Source organism: Lutra lutra, chromosome 1 (genome assembly GCF_902655055.1).
Source record: "Lutra lutra chromosome 1, mLutLut1.2, whole genome shotgun sequence".
NCBI classification, from domain to species: Eukaryota; Metazoa; Chordata; class Mammalia; order Carnivora; family Mustelidae; genus Lutra; species Lutra lutra.
The window spans coordinates 73,680,220-73,701,345 of NC_062278.1; the positions used below are offsets into that span (position 1 = coordinate 73,680,220).

At 36.1% G+C, this 21,126-nt stretch overlaps 2 protein-coding genes across 6 annotated transcripts in view; one reads left to right on the plus strand and one right to left on the minus strand.

The window, feature by feature from the left end:
* Positions 1-4,348: 4,348 nt before the first annotated feature.
* On the plus strand, positions 4,349-5,430 carry LOC125097706 (protein FAM3D-like). Its single transcript, XM_047725671.1, has 2 exons — positions 4,349-4,708; positions 4,932-5,430. The coding sequence occupies exons 1-2, from the start codon at positions 4,349-4,351 to the stop codon at positions 5,199-5,201; spliced, it is 630 nt and encodes a 209-aa protein (XP_047581627.1). The 3' UTR covers positions 5,202-5,430.
* Positions 5,431-5,492: 62 nt separating this feature from the next.
* The window catches only part of LOC125098434 (phospholipid scramblase 1-like), a 28,522-nt gene continuing 12,888 nt past the window's right edge, over positions 5,493-21,126 (minus strand). For all 5 annotated transcript variants that reach the window (XM_047727285.1, XM_047727262.1, XM_047727294.1 and 2 more), the window contains 5 exons: positions 21,012-21,054; positions 18,956-19,176; positions 17,393-17,554; positions 8,967-9,128; positions 5,493-6,656 (listed from right to left, as the gene is read on the minus strand). In XM_047727285.1, coding sequence (XP_047583241.1) covers positions 6,618-6,656; positions 8,967-9,128; positions 17,393-17,554; positions 18,956-19,176; positions 21,012-21,054 — 627 coding nt within the window. In that variant the 3' untranslated portion in view covers positions 5,493-6,617. The remainder of the gene's footprint in view (positions 6,657-8,966; positions 9,129-17,392; positions 17,555-18,955; positions 19,177-21,011; positions 21,055-21,126) is intronic.

Genomic DNA, 21,126 nt, shown 5'->3' on the forward strand with positions numbered 1-21,126 from the left:
GGTCTACACACCATATACTTCAGCCTCAAAACTTCTACTTTCCATCATTTTTTTAATAAAAAGCTGCAATATCCAATGATTTAAAAATATGCACTGTGTATCCTAAAATATTTTACATAAAATTGATAATGTTGGTGTAGGTAACCTATTTAAATGACAAAATTCGACGAACTTCTAGTTTATTTTGACTACCATATTTCTTTCTTACTATGATTAACTTGCTTCCAAAATAAAACCAAGAAAAAACCAAGGTAAATAATAGATACCTGGTAAACTACTGGAGACTAATTCATTTTAACCAGACATTAAATATCCTGCTGTGGCATGCTCTTCCCCATTGCCTGCTCTATGGCCCATGGTTACAAGGTGGATATTCAAAGGGGCCAAATCAAAACAATATTCAAGAGAAAATATGCTGTCAAGGAAATTTGAAGGGAATTACTGATATAAAAGTAATGAGCATTTTTTCCACATATATATGGATCAGGAGAGGAGGAGAAGAAACTGATAAAAAAAAAAGTATGAAAATTGATTCCAGTAAAGGTAAGTACCAGAAACAAGGGAAGAGATAACAATTTATTGATATTGGAGTGCTTATTTATGTAAAATAAAATTAGGTATCTCTCACACTATACAAAAAAAAAAAAAAGTCAGTTCCAAGTGGATTAGTGACCTATGAAATATAAATCTGCCAAACAAAAACAAACACTTCAAAAATGCAAACCATGAAAAACAATAGATAAATATGGCTATTTAAATTTTTGCACAGGGGTGCCTGGGTGGCTCAGATGGTTAAGCGAATGCCTTCAGCTCAGGTCATGATCTCAGGGTCCTGGGATCAAGCCCTGCTGTCAGCTCTCTGCTCAGTGGGGAGTCTGCTTCTCCCTCTTCCCTGCTCCCCACCCTCGCTCACTCTCTCTTTCTCTCAGGTAAGTAAATAAAATCCTTAAAAAAATAAATTCATGCACACCCAAAAAAGACATCACAAATACTGTGAAAGAAATGCCACAATCTGGGAGAAAATATTTGCAATGCATAGAACTTACAAAAGATTGGTAATCTGAAAAAGTACTGCAAATCAATAGGAAAAAGGATTAGCAAACCAACAGAAAAAAAAGATCCAAGTGTGTAAAAAGGTAATTCATATTAGAGGAAATGTGAACATCCAACAAACAATTAAAAATGTGTTCAACCTCACTAGAAATCTCAGAAATGCAAATTAAAACAATGAGATTTCTTTTAAAAATATCAGTTGACAAAAACTGACAATATCAAGATGTGGTAGGTATATAAAGCAATAGCAATATTCATACACTACTGTTGAAACAATAAATTAGTATAACTGATTTGGAGAGCAATGTTACAATATCTCATGATAACGAAGGTGCTCATACTTTTAGAACTACCAATTCCAATAATAGGAATAGCTCCAGAGAACCTCTTCCATATGCATATAAGGAAATATGCATAGAAATATTCTGTTAAGATTGATGATAGAGAAAAGTTAATGTATTAGAATTCTCTAGAAAAAGAGAATGAGGGAGAGAGATGGCAGAAGGAGAAGGGGAGGGGAGGGAGGAGAGATTTTAAGGAAACTGGCTCACATGATTGTAGACACTGGCAAGTCCAAAATCTGTACGGTAGGCCAACAGAGTGGACACCCAGGGAAAAAATGATGCTGCAGTTTGAGTTTGAAAGGAGTATTTGGCAGAATTCTCTTTTCTTTGAGGGCGGTCAATCATTTTTAGTTAAGGTCTTCAACTGATAAGATGTGGCCCACCAATGTTATGGAGGGTAACTGGCTTTAGTCAAAGTCTACTTTAAATGTTAATCTCATCTTAAAAATACCTTCACAGAATCATAATTTTTGACCAAATATCTGGGTACCTCAGCCTACCCAAGTTAACATAATATTAACTGTCAGCCCATCCAGAACAGGATAGGTAAACTCATAGTATTATAGTCATAAAACAGAATACTATATATAACCATAAAAATTTGCAAACTAGAGATACACATATCAACATGGGCAAGGTACAAAAGAAAAAACAGTGAATGAAAAATTTCAATTGCTGAAGGTATATATAATATGGTGCCATTTATATTGTTTTTAAGCACACGAAAAGTAATGCTCTATGTTATTTATGGATATTTATATGGAAATATGTATGTATAAATATATATGTATATACATATCATAAATTTCCACACACACACTGGGAATAATAATGGCCCCACAAAAATATCCATATTCTAAACCCGTGTTATGTTATATAGCAAGGGAGAATTAAGTTGCAGATAGAATTAAAGTTAGTTATCAAGTAAAGTTAAAATAGGGAGTTTATCCCTGATTATCCAGGATGGCCCAATGTTATCCCCAGGGTCCTTTAAATGTGGGAGAGAATGCAGAATTGGAGTCAGAGATAGAAATGTTATAATGGAAGCATTTGCTAGTTTTAGCAATGGAAAGAAGCTATAAGTCAAGGAATATAGGTGGCCTGTGAAAATGGAAAAGGCAAGAAAAAGGATTGTACTCTAGTGCCTCCAGGAAGAACGAAACTCTTTCAATATCTTGATTTTAATTTGGTATATTAATTTGCTTAGGGTACCATAAGAAATACCACAAATTAGAAGGCTTAAACACAGAAATTTATTTTCTCACAGTCTGCAAATTTGGAAGTTCAAGATCCAGACACCAGCATGACTGGTTTCAGAAGAGAGCTCCCTTTCTGATTTTTAGATGCCCCTTTTGTATGTCCTCACAAGGTCTTTCCTTGGTTTATGTGCATGAAGAGAGGACCCTAATATTATCAGATCAGGGTCACATCCTTTATGCTCATTTAAACTTAATTAGTTCCTTAGAACGATTAAGTTACATTGGTGTTAGGGCTTCAACATATGAATTTTGCGGAAACATAAACATTTAATTAATGAGGCCTAGTAAGACTTATTTCAGACTTTTGACCTCCAGAACTATAAGAGTAAATTTGTATTGTGTAAAGCCACTAAGTTTGTAGTAGTTTGTTATAGCAGCAATAATAGACTGATACAACCTTCGGGATCTAGAAATGGGGTACTACTGCAACAATTCCTAAAAATGTAGGAGAAGTTTTGGGATTTGGAAATGGGTAGAAGCTGGAAGAATTTTGAGGAGCATGATAGAAAAAGCCAAGATTGCCTTAAGTAGACTGTTCACAGAAATATGGATAAAAGTGACTCTGCTGTCAGTACTCAGAAGGAAGTGAAGAACATGGTAGAGAAAAGATGTACTATTTTAGAGAACTTATACCTCATCGTGAACAGATTGATGGTAGAAATATGGAATATTTCTACTCAATCTACCCTTTGAATTTATCTGACTTCCTGGAGAATTTCTAAAATCCCTTTTACTTTATCATGTTATCCTACTTTGTGCAATCTACTATTCCAGTGTTTCCACCATATTTTAAAATGTGGCATCAAAATTTTCAACATTATTAAAATTTTGTCTCAACAGAATGTTCCTTTTTCTCTACCGTCTTTTCCAGAAATAAATATGCAGCGTTCCTTCAAGTCTCATTGAAATTATAAACTGTGAACAAATGTCAAGACACTTGCTGCAATTCCTGGTGATTTTCTTATTTAAATTTCTAACTTTTCATGTGTGATGATTTTTCACTTTATTAATTTTTCATGATAACATATTTTTCTAGTATTTGAACTTAAATGGGTTTTTCAGAGAGTGTGTGGGTTTCTGTTCAACTCCTCCTTGCATGTCCTTGAAGAAGGAAAAAGTTATTTAGATCAGTTGTAGTTTTACTTTGCTTAATCAGAGATCCTGAATCCTATGCAAAGAACAGGGAGAAGGAGTGGGAGAGCAGAGAGAAAATCAAAGTAAGATGTAGTTGTCACAGGAATAAGGCCAGCACCTCTAACCTCATTTGGGGTTGGTTGTGGTAACTGACATCTAGCTTGGGTAGCCTTCCCTTTCTCCACCAGGCACAAGTAGAGCCACCAGAAAACAGCCATGCAAGTACTTTCACTTTACCTGGCATGCTGTCTATACCAACTGCAAAGTTAACACGAGTGTTTTGGTTACACCTCATTAGTGGAATCTGGCATGGGGGAGCTGCTTGGGCTAATTAAAGGTGATCACTTTCCCTGTAGCTCCCTTGCCATCCCAGTGTTCTCAACATTAGGAGCTAGTGTTCGTGTTGGAGTTCTGCTAAAGATTAACAGGAGTCTTTCCCCCAAGTCCTTGTTTCCTAAACACACTTTTCCTTTGCCTGAGTTAAATTGTAGGTTAGACATCTCCTCTCACTCAATCCAGTCTTTCCTACAAAATAGAGTACATTCCTTTAAGTTTCTGATGGGTAGACATGTTAGTGTCTCAGCAGGGCCGCTCCCCTGCCACCTCCCGAGCTCCTTGCCACGCTGCGACCACCAAGGTTGGTCTGTTCTCTCCATAGAGGTCGTGAGGACCAAGTGTGGTCTCAGCAAGCCCTACCCGGACAACTTCTTTGCCTTTAAAATCAGCAGTGGAGCCGCTAATGTCGTGGGTCCCACCATGTGCTTTGAAAACCTTGTGATCATGAGTCCTGTGAAAAACAACGTGGGCAGAGGCCTGAACTTTGCCCTGCTGAACAGAACCACAGGAGTGGTGCTGACACAGAAATGTTTCGACATGTACTCTGGAGATGTTATGCTCCTGGTAAAGTTCCTTAAAGAAATCCCAGACGGGGGCGCCTGGGTGGCTCAGTGGGTTAAAGCCTCTGCCTTCAGCTCGGGTCATGGTCCCAGTGTCCTGGGATCGAGCCCCACATCGGGCTCTCTGTTCAGCCGGGAGCCTGCTTCCTCCTCTCTCTCTCTGCCTGCCTCTCTGCCTACTTGTGATCTCTATCTGTCAAATAAATAAATAAAATCTTTAAAACAAAAGCAAAAACAAAAAAGAAATCCCAGAGGGCACACTGGTGCTAGTGGCCTCCTATGATGACCCAGGAACCAAAATGAATGATGAGACCAGGAAGCTCCTCACCAACTTGGGCAGTTCCTATGCAAAGCAGCTGGGATTCAGAGATAGCTGGGTCTTCTTAGGGGCCAAAGACCTCAGGGATAAAAGCCCTTTTGAGCAGTTCTTAAAGAACAACCCAGACACAAACAAATACGAGGGCTGGCCGGAGCTGCTGGAGCTGGAGGGCTGTGTTCCCCAGAAGGTATCTTAGGGCAGCTGCAGGACTGAAGAAGCCCCCTCACTGTCCTAGAGTCAGCGCCAGCTGCGGCTGCAAGAAGGAAACCAGGTGGCCTGTGGAAAGTTCCCCCAGCGGGGAGGGGGTCTGTGCCCTCTGCACACCTCCCCTCTTCGGAAGCAGCGCCCTCCCAGGGGCTGCGGCGGCCCAGCCGGGGTGGCCTGCCATCAGGGGTCCTTCCGGAGCCCCTCTGCAGTTAGAAGGAACAGTGTGCTTTCTCTCAAGATGGCCGGCGGTCACTCCCAAGGAAGGACAGACTGCCACACCTGCGGCCCACCATTAAATTTTATTTTTGCTGATTTTGAAAAAAAAAATGGATTTTAATAAAGATCATCTATGCTTTTGCTCCTTTTAAAGGAGATCTGAAAGCAGAAAGGTGGTAAATGTGTAATGTTCAGAATACCACCTAAATTGACTATTCACAGTTTATTTAGAAAAATCAAATATGCAAATATATCAATAATTTTTAAATCAGTTATTTGATTGTTGGTGTAAATACTCCAACAGACCATTACTGAAGTTTCTACTCAGAGGAATATATATGTTCTATTTAACATCTGAGTGATCTCATAACTGTTATGCTCTATGAATGATAAAATAAATACAGGAGTTAACCATTTATTCCATGTGTAAATAATTACTTCAAAAATGATAACAATGTTTCAGTTTTATAGAGTCTTTGAATGTGTTCTTCTTTACCACATACCTTTTTCCTTGGAAATCATTAAAACATCAATAATTTATTGTCTTGTTAATATGAAAATCTTTTTATAGTAGTAGATTAACTTATAAATTATATATACTGTAATTTGCGAACAAAAACAAATACACATTTTATGTTCCTCGGTAATATGAATATTAAGTATTATTTTAACATAGTTGTAAAGGAAATTGAAATTATATCGATTTTCACTTATGTGATTATATAGTATTTGCAAAGTAACATTAGTTTTTACACATGTGAAGTAAACTGGAACTATATTTAATAAAACGTAACTTTTATATTAAATTACTTTAATAAGGCTTTAGTTAATTTTCTATAAAAATTGAAAATAAAAGAAATTACAGTTCAAAACAATTTACCATGGGAAGTTTCATGATTAAATGTAAAAATTCACATGTCCTTTCTCCAAAATACACAAAGAAAAAGAACATGTATGAAATAAAAGAAAATGCATAAAAACATTTATAAGTAAGTGATATAGAAAATAAATGCATAATTCCAAAAGTCATATATAACAGGAACTTCAGGTATCACAGTATAATTCACATATGCTATTAGTTATTTCAACAAAGAAAAAAAAACCAGCTTTTTTTTTACATAGTCCCAATCAATTCAGACTTCAAACTTTCTGAGGAGATTTTCATTAATTCACATTACCATGCTGCTTTTTATTCGTTGTTTCCATTCCTTTCAAAAAACATGAAGTCCTAGATAAGAACATAAATATGGAAATGAGTTTTCAGCAACAAAGCAGAGATCAGCATCTGGGAAAAGTTGATAGCTTTCCAATACAGTAGCAAGTACATCCTGTAATTCTGTTCATTTACTGATTGCCTGCATGAATTTAATTTATTCTCTGGTAATGTTTCTAAATTACACTTTTTCTCATGCCACTCAAAATATTTCTCTTTTTGATTTTTCTTTCTTAACTTTTTGTACTCTTTCTCTAGTAATACAACTTTTCTTAAGACTGGAATTCAAAGTACAACATTCAGATTTTTTCAGGAGAATGACAGCCATCTTAGAGGTAGCATGCATCTTAAGATTTTTTTGGCCCAGTTTTATGATTTCTCTTGCAAACTTGTCCACTGTGTTCCCCAAATTGTCTCACTATATCAGTGTCTAACCAGACCCTCTTCCCTATGACTTTTATCAAATCCTATGGATTTTCTGTCACATCTATCATTTTCATTATCTGTTCACAAAGAAATAATTTAATCCTTATCATAATTCACTTGCAACTGCAGTATGATAATTTTACCTCTCCTCAATCCATTTCTTACATAGTCATCAGGATTTATCTTTCTGAGATTTGGATTTATAACTATTTTATTTGTACCTGGTTTAAAACCAGCCAATTAACTAAATAATTTTCAGTATCTTCCCCACATATACAAGAAGTTGTCCAACCTTTAAAAGTCCTTTAGAAGAGGCCCAATGTACATCATAGTCATTTCCTAATAACCCCACCACAACTCCCAACCCTGTTTTTCATCTATCCAAACACCTCAGACTGTCCTTTCTCCCTTTTACACCCCATACCTTTGGTTATGGTGTGTGTATGTCTGGTCAAACAGTTTCCTAAGGTTAATTTTACTTTTCCCATGAAATAAACAGTGAAAACAGTTTTTAAACCGAACTGTGGTTATATTAAAACTTTATGTAGAAAATATCGGCCCTATCCCAAATTAGATAGAGTAGCAAAATAAAATCTCAATATCCACTCACCAAGCTTTAATAATTATTAACCTGACCAATCTTGGTTCATTAATCACTCTATCCCCTAGATCCCCCTGCCCTCAACCTCATTATTTAAAAGCAAATCTGTGGTATCATACCATTTTATACTGAAACACTTCAGTGTGTGCCCCTAAAAATTTGTACTCTTATGTTTTTATATAAACCTAGTATCACTAGCATATTTTTAAAAAATAATAATCTAGTAATATCATCAAATAGCCAGTTAGTGTTCAAATTTCTCTGAATTCCTTCTAAATGTCTTTTTATATTCATTTGTTCAAATCAGTATCTAAATATGGTCTACAAACTGCATAAGTTGAGGTCTCTTAAGTTTCTCTCTCTCTCTTTATATTATTCTTTATCTTTTTATTTTATGGACACTTATTTGTTGAAGCAACTGGATTCTTTTTCTGTATATTCGCTCACTTTTTAGTTTTTTGGGATTGCATCCCCATGTCATTGTTTAAGATGTTCATCTAGTGGCTCCAAACCCTGCTTGTTTATTGGAGTCACCTGACAGTTCTAAACAGCTTGTAGGCTTGGTCCCACCTCCAGAGATTTTCAACACTATCTGCATGCAGTCTTGACACAGGGAGTTTGAAAGCTATCCAGGTATTTCTATTGAGCAGCTTGGCTTGAAAACTATTGCTCTGTCCTGGGAGCCCTTGATTTTGGCTGTATAGTCACCTGGGGAGCTATACAAACTTCTAATTCTGAGCCTTTAATTTAGTTAAATTGGGGTACAGCCTGATACTTGGGGTTTTTTAAAGTTCCCTAGCTGATTAAATGTGAAGATAAGTTCAGAATCACTGCACTATCCCACATAATTCCTCTCAAATGGCAGTTCTATTTAATGGCTCAATGGGATGTTTACTCTTACTGCAGTTTGCACTCCTGTATAAGATGATTTAATTTAATAATGAAAGCTGGGCAAAATCTTGTTTGACTGAGTCTATTCCATGCAAGTCCAAATTCAAACTCTTTTTCACAGCACTGACTTCAATTTTTAAATAAAAACCCCAAAGACCAGGGCCCCTTCTTAACACATGAGGTCCTTCTGTTACCATATGAAATTTCATAGACTCTCTAGAGAAACTAGTTACCTGCGAACCCAGAATACCAGACAATAATGAAATTTCAGGGCTAGAATTAAATGGGCCCCTTGGAATAAAACCTATAAATTTCATAAGGTCATTTAAAAATGTACAGTTTACTCAGTCATTTCAGAATGATACTAGAGAAACCATCTAAACCCAAGATTAGCAGAATAGACTTACAATAAGGAAACATGCACCGAGCATCACAGCTTTCATTTTCACATCAAGGTCTAAAGGGAACTGGATACCAAAGTTATCAGCATCTGTAAATGCCTCTCTCACGAGACCAGTCCACTGCTTGGAAATCTTGCCAACCACATTTTCTTCATCAAGAGATTTAATCTAAAGTAAAAAAAAAAATTCAACCTTAAAGAATTCTAGAAAACTAGTAACAAACTAAAAGTTGAAATAAAATGAAATACTCTATCAAAATTATGTGTAATACTTAACTATGAACATTATATCACTATTAAATGCATATAGATTCTTGTATCTACTTTCAGATGCATGAAAAAATAAACCTGTTTCTTTGCTGCAGAGAACTTACATGAAAGTAGTTTTGCTTATTTAATATTTTCTGTTCTACGTTAAAATAATCATAAATAAGTTGATCTAAAACAAAATTTAAGCAGAAAAAGGTAAAAATACAAAATGTTTCTTTGGTGAAATTTCTAGAAGACCATCAGGTAGGTTCTAAATGAGTCCCCCATGCTGTAAGAGAAGCACAGAGAGTTTATATAAGCTGAGTGTTTAAATGTGATGGGAGGATTGGGGCACCTGGGTGGCTCAGTGGGTTTAAAGCCTCTGCCTTCAGCTCAGGTCATGATCCCAGGGTTCTGGGATCGAGCCCCGCATCCGGCTCTCTGCTCAGCGGGGAGCCTGCTTCCTCCTCTCTCTCTGCCTGCCTCTGCCTACTTGTCATCTCTGTCAAATAAATAAATAAAAATCTTAAAAAAAATGTGATGGGAGGGTTCATTACCACCATCTGTAGAAAATATGAAATGCAAAGAGCCTGGAAAAGAAGACTGGCAGTTTTGAGTAAAGAAAATAACCAATAAGTAACTTGATGGGATGCTGCAGGTCAAGGGTTGGGGTAAGACTGAACAATGGGGTGGATAGACAGTGAACAACAAAAAGAAGAAGGGTGGATGATAAAAAGGGCTCCAAAGTAAAATTTTTCTAATTTTACAATTCTGCCTGAGGGAAGCCCTGGGCCATTATAAAGAGTTGAACATTTCGTGGCTGGACAAATGCACTCACCAAGTAGGTATGTGGGGGGATGAATGTAACCCACACTTACCATGGTATTTGCATGTAGAGTTATGTCAAACGAGGAAAAGAAGTCCTTTTCAAATGTGCACAAGGTACCACAAGTGCTAGCAACACCCACTGAAGCCCTAGCTCAGGTTGAGAACAGCAAAATAAATATGGGGAAACTAGGTGCCCTGGGTGGCTCAGTCAGTTAAGTGTCTGCCTTTGGCTTAGGCCATGATCCCAGGGGTCCTCAGATGGGAGTCCAGCATTAGGCTCCCTGCTCAGCGGGGAGTCTGCTTCTCCCTCTCCCTCTGTTGCTCCCCCCTCCTTGTGCTGTCTCTCTCAGTCAAATAAATAAATAAAATCTGTTAAAAAACGTGGGAAACTAAAAACAGCTGACTCATTTTATTTTGGCTTGGGTTGATGGGTTCTTTACAAATCTGAAATAAACTTCTAATATGACTGTGATAGCATAGATTATTGTTCAGCAAATATTCATGCACTACCCTCCCCCACCAATTGTAAGCCCAGAATATGTCCCTGTACACTGACAGAGTTGCCCATATGACTTGCCTGACTAATGGAATGTTAGTAGATGTGACATGAGCAAAGGCCTTAAACATGGTTAAGTTGTTTGCCCTGGCTCTTGTTCTCCAGTGATCAGCCACTAGAAACACAGGATCCAGGTAGCTGCATTTGCTACAGCTCCAGAATGAATATACCTGGAGTAGACCTGAGGGCAACTTACATTCCAAATCAGAGCCATCTAGCTGAGCCTGGGTATACTCCCTGAGACACAACTGACCTGCATATTCATTAGCATGAGAATAAATACCTGTAGTTTTAACCTACTGAGTTTTAGGGGTTATTTGTTATGCAACATTATTGTGGCTAAACAGAATAAAACAAATTCCTCTTGCATACCTGTGTTTTTTGTTTGTTTGTTTTTAAAGATTTATTTATTTATTCAAAAGAGAGAGCATGAGCAGGAGGGGTTGAGGGAGAGAGAATCTCAAGCAGACTCCACACTGAGCAGGCAGCCTGACATGGGGCTGGATCTCAGGACCCTGAGATCATGACTTGAGCTGAAACCAAGAGTCAGATACTTAACCTACTGCACCACCCAGGTGCCTCTGCATACCTGTGTTTTATACATAAATAGCTGTCATTAGCATTTGAAGCTAGTAATAAAACCTTATATTTATTTTTAAATTTAGTCATTATTAATTTCAGAAGTGTTTTTATATACAAATATACAAATATATATATATTTATATACAAATATACAAAAGATAATTTATAAGCCACCATAATCCTACCACTAGATTTAACCAATATTGACTTTTCTCCTTTTAATTCCAATAGGAAGAAATTTAAAAATTTACTAAAATTTATGTAAGTAGAACATATAACTTTTTATGAAAAGGCTCAGAAATGTGGATAATGATTTATAACTGAAAAGTAAATAGGATTAGATAATTTTTAGCTAAATTCTAGGTATTTGAGAATGGAAAATCTATACAATAAAATGATTGTAACTTCTAGAAATAATAAACTAATATTATATACCTATACATATATACTGAGAACTGATAGTGGTATTCTAAAAAAAATCTATAGGCTCATCTTATAATATAAATGCAAAAAATTCAAATAGAACATTAGCACATAGAACCTAGGTTAAGTGTCAAAAGAATGCTGAAAATGTATTTTATTTATTTGCTAATTAAGCATTTATACAACATTTAGCATATGCATAACATATAAATGCTTTATAAGTATTAGGTGATTTTTTTCCCCTCACAATATCTTTACAAAATATGTACTATTTTTTATTATTTTTATTGACATATAATATATTATTTGCCCCAGGGGTACAGGTCTGTGAATCATCAGGCTTACACACTTCACAGCACTCACCATAGCACATACCTTCCCCAATGTCCATAACCCAACCACCCTCTCCCTCCTCCCCTACCCCCACCAACCCTCGGTCTGTTTTGTAAGATTAAGAGTCTCTTATGGTTTGTCTCCCTCCCGATCCCATCTTGTTTCATTTTTTCCTTCCCTACTCCCCAAACCCCCAATTCTGCCTCTCAAATTCCTCATATCAGAGAGATCATATAATTGTCTTTCTCTGATTGACTTCAAAATAGTACTATTATTAAACACAGTTTTCATATAGAAAACTGAGGCAAGAAGAGTTTAAATAATTTGTCTAAGTTCACACAGATAAGAAGTTGTGGGAAGGATTTCAAACCCAGGCACTCTGTTCCAGAGTCTATACTCATGACCATTGTGATACCCTGCTTTTAGACAGTTAGGTATCAATTCTAAGTAAAAATCTACAACAAGGGTCAGCAAACAATGATCAGTGGGCCAAATCTAGCCTACCCGCTTTTTTGTAAAAAAGTCATATTAGGACACAGTTATATGCTGTATTATATATTGTCTATAACTATCTTCATGCTACAATGACCGATTTGAAGAGTTGCACACAATGACCATATGGCCCATAAAGTCTAAAATGTTTTCTATCTTATCTTAAAAAAATTTTTTTTTTTTTTTGCTAATTCCTGCTCTAGGTAAAATAGGACTAGAAACACAACATGAAAAATAATAGCCAATGTCTTTCTAAATTGTGAAACATTGCTGCTATTTCAACTGAAGTCATCAACTTGGTAGGTATTCTCACAATTGGCATTACTATTCAGTTTTGCTGCTAGAATAGACTAGAAAAGAAAATGAGCTAATTGGTAAATAAACATGAGAACAGTTAAAATGATTTCACTTTGCTCTGTAATTTTTAAATAGAAAAATTAAGTATAAATGAGCAAAAATGTTTCTTCAGTTAAATACTTAGTCCAGTCAGAAGACTGGATAGAAGGTAAACAAATAAATAGCCTTTTTCAATAAGAATAAGTACTTAACATATCTCTATTTCTTCTTAATAGTGAAAATGCCTCTAAATTACTTAGGAAATTTTTAACAAAAAAAGAAGTTCTATGTAAAGAAACCCATATCTTATGAAGAATATAAAATTAGATATGAATGAATAAAAAGGCATAACATTTCTGGGATGAGAGGTTTAGCCTCATAAAAATGTTAATTTTTAAAAATGGTATACAGATTTAATACAATACTAATAGGATTCTAACTTCTGAAAAATTGCCTTGATATTCACAGGAAAGGAAAAATCTGATAGCAGCAAAAAAACACAATAAAGAAGACTAATAAGTGGCTCTTTGGCTATGACTTAATATAGAATACATAATTAAGTTGCCATAATTGAATCATAAGGCACTGTTGTAAGAACAGATAATTAGATCAATGAAACAAAAATCTAAAATAGATCCTATCATTTATGGGAATTTATTTATTTATTTGACAGAGATCTCAAGTAGGGGGGGGGAGGCAGGCAGAGAGAGAGAGGAAGAAGCCAGGCTCCCTGCTGAGCAGAGAGCCTGACGCAGGGCTCGATCCCAGGACATTGGGATCATGACCTGAGCCAAAGATAGAGGCTTTAACACACTGAGCCACCCAGGCACCCCATTATGGAAATTAATGTATAGTATTGCAATTCATTAAGGAATGAATACTTCACTTAATAAATTGTGATGACAGAGCTGTCTAGCCATCTGAAGGAAAAAGATGTTTGATCCTATCTTCTATAAGTAAAATTCCTGGTAAGTTAAAGATTTAAATATAAAAAAGATTAAAAAATGAGTAAATAAAATATAAAGTTGGGGGTAACTTCATAATCAAGACAGAAGAATGGCAAGATATTAAATAGATATATGTGCCTATATATGATATATATATGTGTGTGTATACACACACACATATATACATACACATACATAAATATGTAAGTTCCACAAAGGGTAGATTTGTGGAAACTATTTGCAGATCAGAGGACAGGGTTGATATCTTCAACATACAAATTATATTTACATACAAATTACATTTATAAATTGACAAGATAAAAATAAACAATCTAATAAAAATACAGACAATGGATATGAATATGCAATTCAAAGACCACAAACAAAAGTAGCCAGTAAACTTAGGATAAATTGTTCATAATTCCTAACAGTCAGGGAATTACATATTAGAGATAACCTTCCCCCTCCCACTTGCTGATTTTAGATTTCCTTTTTAGATTGAAGTTTGCAGTTCAAGTTGTATCTGGGTGTCATTCCTTCTTCTTACTCAGAACTCCTTGTACTTTTTGAGTCTGAGAAACCATGCATCAAGTCTGCATGATTTTTATTCATTTATCCCTTTGAATATTATTTTGGCACATTCTCTGTATTCTCTTTTTCCGTGACTCCTCTTTGGCACATGAAGAGTAGTTTATTCTAGTTTTCACATTCCTTTAAATTTTTTTGATCCTTTCAAATTTATCTTTTCCCACTCTCCCATTTATTTTCCTCATATAGATCATCCAGTTCATTATTTCCCTCTTCACCTGTATCTAATTTTCAGCTCAACCCAATGCAAGGTTTCAGCTCCACCCTCCCAATGAGATTTCATCAATGAATGTTCCTTATTTCTGGAATTTCTATCTGGTTTGTTTTCAGATCCTCCTGTCCTTTTTTATAATAGTCTCATTTTCTCCTTATGAACTTTTTTGCTGATTCTTTAGCCTCTTTAATGTTTATTTAGATATTTCTTATATAATTGATTGCAGACTGTTCTATTATATGCAGTTTGTTGGTGGTGAATTAATTCTTAGAACATTATGTAATTTTTTATCTTTTCATGTGAATATCAGCTTTTTCTATAGGAACAGAGAGTGTTTTGGTGATCAGTCTTTGGCAATCTCCTTCTAGTGTGCTTTTGCATTCAATTATGTCATCTGTATCACCACTCAGGATCAATTTCTATGTTATGATGTTCCTCATCCATAAGAGTGGTATGAATTGACTTCAGATACATAGAGGGAACTATAATGTATTAGCAGTTTCATGGGTTTTTTTCCCCCTACCAAAAGTCTTGGAAGGAAACAAATTCCCTTATTGCCTCCATGGGATAAAAAGTCTGCTTGTCTTTCTTCTACTCACCCTTCGGAGAATCTCATGGCTTCAACTACCATCTATATGCTGAAAACATCCCAAACTTTTTTTCTACATACCAAAAACCCAACATAACTGAAATACAAATTATGAGGTTCTCACAAATTAACTGTTTCTTCTCCAAGATTGTTAACCTGGCTAATGGCATCATTATCCATTCAGCTGCTGTTTTTTTTTTTTTTTTTTTTCTTTTTTTTTTGAGAGAGAGAGAGAGATTGGGATTGAGAGATTGGGGGTGGGCAGTTGCTGGCAAAGGGAGATGGAGAGAGAGAACCTTAAGCAGGCTCCATCCCCAGGCTCCATCTGTCAGTCTCACAACCCTGAGATCATGACCTGAGGCCAAATCAAGAGTTGGTTACTTAACCTACTGAGCCACCCAGGTGCCCTCAATTGAGCTTCTTAAACATCAGATATTAGAACAACATGAATCAGAATCATCTCCAAATTTTCTTTCATGCTCAGTTGACATCAAAGCCATGAATCAGTTCTATTTGGTATACTTATGAAATGTCTCTGAATTAGTTCTCCCTTTAGAATGGCTCCTGCTCTTGCTGTGTTCAGGCCATTCTTCTCTACTTTCTTTCCATACCATTAATACTATGATGGAGTTCATGTTCCACTGTGGTTCCTTACTGATAATTCCTGATTTCAAACTTTTCATTATACCTAGCCTACAGAAAATGATTCAAGGGACTACATTCTCAATTCTCTCAAAGATGCTACCTAGTTAGAACCATTCTAGATGCACAGGAGACTAGTTAATTCATTATATATAATGGATGCTTTAAGGCATCCACTGAGAAGGGTTGCTGGGAGATTTCTAAATTCCTTAGCATTATATATAAAAGTTTCACAATCCAATTTCACTTGTTGCACCAGTATTTTCACTCATTTTCTACAAATAAAGTCTATGTCAGCAAAAATTCTATTAATATTCCCTCAAAGAACAATTACCTCTCAGTCCTCTGGCTCTTTCATAGGAATGATAACCCCTACATAGAGAACTATTATTATACAAAAACTATAAGGTCTTTGCACATGCTTATCATATATCCCCTCAATTCCCCCCTTACACTATGTATATGCCTTTGTAAGAGTCTTTATAAAGTTTCTATTATATCACATGTTTTCTTAGAAGTGCCTGTCTCTCTCATTTGACTCTGAAGTCACTGAGGGGAAGAAGTCATTTTTATACAACCAGGGTCTAACAAAGGACTTGAAAATCATATGATTAGAGAAGCCAGGAAGATAATATAAAGAATGGAGCTGGAGAGTGGAAAACTGTAGGAAGTCAGGGGACAGTGTCAGATTGCATACATCTTATAAGGCAGCCCTGCTCGGTTTTAGATTTTTGCCCCTTTTTGTACAAATGGTCGTCCAGCTTAACATATTTTATGATTTTTCCAAGAGAATCATGGGATTAATATTAAGTTATAAAATCTCCCTATTTTTAAATATTTGCAACTAAATAATCTGGGCTACAAGACTAGGCCATCTATGGAAAAATTGCTGTAATGAAACTCCTTCACGTCATAAATACACAGATAAATTATGGTTTACAGTGATCAAATTTAAAAAAAAACATTTTATTTATTTATTTGGCAGACAGAGATCACAAGTTGGCAGAGAGGCAGGCAGAGAGAGAGAGGGAGAGAGAGAGCCCAATGTGGGGCTCGATCCCAGGACCCTGGGATCATGACCTGAGCCAAAGGCAGAGGATTTAACCCACTGAGCCATCCAGGCGCCCCTACAGTGATCAATTTAACACAAGGATAAAGAGAGGCATAACTGGGAAGTATATGTTCCACTATCTTTCTTAAAACTCTCTTTGCGTTAGTGAGCTTTTTGTGGAACTCAAAGATGTCAGAACTTCTGAAGAGGATCTAGAGCACTGGCAGCCTGTATTTCAGATTAGGGAAAGATTCATATGCTTTGGCAATCAGACTTAGATGATGAGGTTCACATTTTATTTTAAATGGATAATATACGGAGCATCCATATAGACACCACCATGTTCAAATGTTGGATGTTTTGCTTATATCTATTTGTTTATCTGACTACAAAGCTCTGCTTCTTTTTTTCCATTTAGTATAATCAACACTGATGCTTGATCACAGTATTAACCACCTTTCTGACCAAAGTTAAATATATAAGCACACTGTCTTCTTCTTGAAATATCAGGACACACACATTTATTTTATTTGTAACATCCTCCCAAATTATATTACCCTTTATGAGGAAATCAAGACCTATAAACATTATCACATCTCTTACCTCAAAATCAACATCTGCACAACAGCTGCATAGAACACATGGACCAGTAATTTTTAGTACATCCTCTCTCCTCTCATTTTGAACTGTAAACCTGGGCAGGCATGGATGCCAGTTCTGAATAACATAACCTATAGGTACACCAGGAGGAGCATGGATTGCTATCTACAAAAGCAAAAGAATATATATAAACATAATAATTATAATGTCTAGTAATCACTCATTTATTGAATACTTTTGAAGTGTAAGACACTGTTTTAAGCACCACTTAATTTCTAACACATCCCTACAAGGTTGGTACTATTATCCATATTATAGAGAAAGTAACTGAGGCACAGAGAGGTGAATTAACTTGTATCAGATTTCCAACCTCAAAGAAGAAAAATGAGGTAAAAACTTGGGCAGGTTGCATGCATCGTTTCCACTCTTAAGCTTTGTTCCACTCGCCTTTGTACATTATTCTCCATATTTATAAAAATGTCTAAATTGTTAAGGAACTCTTTTCTTAAACTTTTTAAAAAACAGTGTTTAGATGCAGGAACACAGCTCAGAACAGTGGGGCAATTTTTAAATATAAGTAGCAATGGTGCCAAAATGGAAAGAAAATGAAGCCTGGAACCCTGGCTCTGCTACTTAGCTAGGTGACCTTGAAAGTGCCTGAGTGTGGTCTTTTTTACAATAGTGCATTATATGTTAATATACGCTTTATGTTATAGAGCACATTCAATGAAACTCTTAGTTTTTCCTCAGATATTCCTTGATGAATATTACTATATATAACCTAAATGATATGGAAAATAAATAATTCAGCATGAACAACTTCAGTTATCTTTTTAAAATATGTACAGTATTAGATTTCAAATATTCATGTGTTTGTAACTGTGTCTGTCATGCTCGCACAGCTCCCTCTCTGGAATGACTGAGTGGCCCCAACAGGGCTGGTTTCAGGCCAATGGAGATAGATGCAAAAATCAACTTCCCTATAAACTCTCTGTGCCCCAGCATCTCCTCTGAGATCCACATTCTATATTAGTGGGCTCCCAAGTAAATAAAATGGATACCTGGTCTTTATGGAGTTAAAGGTATTCATAACTACCGTATACCTCTTATGGGGGCTCAAATACATTCATAATTTTTATAGATATATAAAAAAACAGGCTTTGAAATTTTTCAGAGAAGGCCCTTCTGTGAGGTTGGCCCACATTGTGAGATGAACACATACAAGATACTCTAGGATATTCTCTATGGTATCACTGTTCTGGCTTTGGCCAGGCTCTTCATGTTCATTGTAGGTAATGGATTTGACCAAGGTGCCCTACCTTCTCAGCTCTCCATGAAGATCAAGAAAGCCTGTCTCTGAGATTTCTGATCTCAACCACATGCGACACACTACTCATGGCCATGGGGCTAACTGTTCATTGTTTTTCACTGCCTTTCTTGGATAATTTACACTGAGAGCTTATGGACCAATTTTCCTTTAAATCTCATTTGACTACATAATCCAATGAAAGGGTAAAAATTCTTGCTGAACTACTTTACATATGACCCTGGTAATTGCTCACTGACCTCCTGAAGGCAGCAAGGGAAACAACAGCTGTCACACTTTAGTGGTCTCTCCAGAGTTATAACCTCTCGGCCCATATTATCAAGAATTCTCATGGTAAATGGCCTAGAAGCCCCACAGCAATTTCGGGTGCAGAAATCCGTATCCTCTGCTGCAAAGTAAATCCTCTGTCCAAAGCTGTTCTTAATTTCATATTTGTTATTAGTTTCAAAACCTGTTAAGACTACAAACATAAAAGGGGAATCATTATGACCATTATGCTAAAAGAATATTGAATCTATCCTAAGATACTATAATGTGTAGTTATGCCATTTTTAGATGATACTTCAAGTAACACAGGGAGAAAGAAAAGAAAAGGTGTTTAAAGATGATCTAGATGGAGGATAAATGGGAAAGGGAAAGAAGAAGGAAAAGGTTTTAAGGCATAGAGAAATTAAGAGTCCCTGTGTGAGCCATGGAAAAGAAAACAACTCATATATCTTTCTAATTCTGTAGACTCATGTCTGAAAGTCAGACTGCTGCTGAGGGATGGTGCAATGCTGTAGATGGTCTTAGTTATGCTAGGTGTATGCAGAAAATATCCACTTGCTTGGTATAATTTCCATATATTCAGTTATGTAGGAGAATGTAGGATGGTTGCTATGTTTATACTCTATGAAACATTCTATCAAATAAATTTTTTTATATATAATATTCATGGCTTATGTTTTTGCACTGTGTGAGGGAAGGTAGTGAGAAGGCTTATTCTTAATGCATACACGTAAAAAGGGAAGGTGAAAATGGAAGATGAATTAGAACATCGCATTAGGCCCAGAGCACCCTTGTTTAATTCAGCAGTAGTTGTTCAGAAATGGGAGATGGGTACTAGACAATGGGAAGAGGTCCTTAGCAACGAAGGCTGCAACTCATAGGTTATCTAGGCCACTGGCATCCTAAGTAAGCTCTGTACTCTAGAGGGGGCTATCTCTTCAAAGGGAGGCAGAGGTATGCTAAATGCTGATGCCCATGTGATAGCTTACCAATGGGGTTCCCATACTAAACCACACATTGCAAATGTCTCCTTGCTTAGAGCCAGAAAGGAACAATTAATGGTCCCACTAGTCTATAGTCCTTGTTAATGTGTGTCATGGGATGTCAGAGCCACCAAAATAATGAATGATTAAAAGATAAATACGGGACAAAAAACACTCCCTAATGTCTATCTGACTTTTAGTCAGGTAGAGATGTTCTTCATATATTCTATCACCATGACCTCCCTTAGGTACCTTTGCTCTGGCTCAAACAGGCTTTGGGCTTTTTCTTTAAAAGAACCACCCTTGACCTCAACATCTGACAGTCACATGTTTTGTGAGAAAAAAATTAAACTGATTCATAACATGGACTCTATTATCCATTAATTAAGTAGTTTAATCTCAAAATTCTTCAGCTGGTTTATCTGTAAAATGAGGTCAATGGTTTTATACAATCTCTAAGTTACCTTCTAGTTACTCAAAAAAATAAGAATAAAACAAAATAACTCTATGATTACCATAGTGCTGTTCTAAGAAGGTAGGCCTCCAGGCCTGCTGACCAGCATCCTCCAACACTGCATTAGTTCTGTACCCAAGGTGACAATCCATAGCCCACAGAACAAAGGTTTTACAGGGTTCATATGAACTCCAAAACATACTCATCCAAATTGAAGAAGTTTACTTGCTTTTTAAATAGACTAAGGTGACTGAACTAGTGCATTTGGTTCTGTGTCAATATCAAGATCATCATAGGCTGGGAAGAAAACAGCTGAAGTCATTTCTAGAGAGAACTCAGAGAAAAGTAAGTTTTGATCAGTTTCCTTCTAAGTCACAGTCTGTAGCATGAGGACAGATGCTCAGAGTAATAGTATTTTACTAGAAATGAGCTACTGATAATTACCACAATTTCATTATCATGGAGACATTTATAAATAATCAGACTTAACTCTTCCACATCAGTGAAAGTGTTACATTTGTGGTTGCTGATATGCCCTTATCTGTATAAATATCTCATTCTAGAAATATCATCAATACAATGAATACATACCTTCCAGAAGCTCAACTTGCTGATGAACCAGTATCTGATCTATCTATTACAGCAAAAACAAACAATTAAGCTATAAGTATATTGCCATGCTTTTTACACCAACCAAATTAATATT

Bases quoted from the DNA above. Each gene is read 5' to 3' on its own strand.
- LOC125097706 (XM_047725671.1), top strand. From the start codon at position 4,349: ATGGGTAGACATGTTAGTGTCTCAGCAGGGCCGCTCCCCTGCCACCTC. The intron at 4,709-4,931 runs ATCCCAGACGGG...AACAAAAAAGAA, and splicing joins TGGTAAAGTTCCTTAAAGAA to ATCCCAGAGGGCACACTGGT.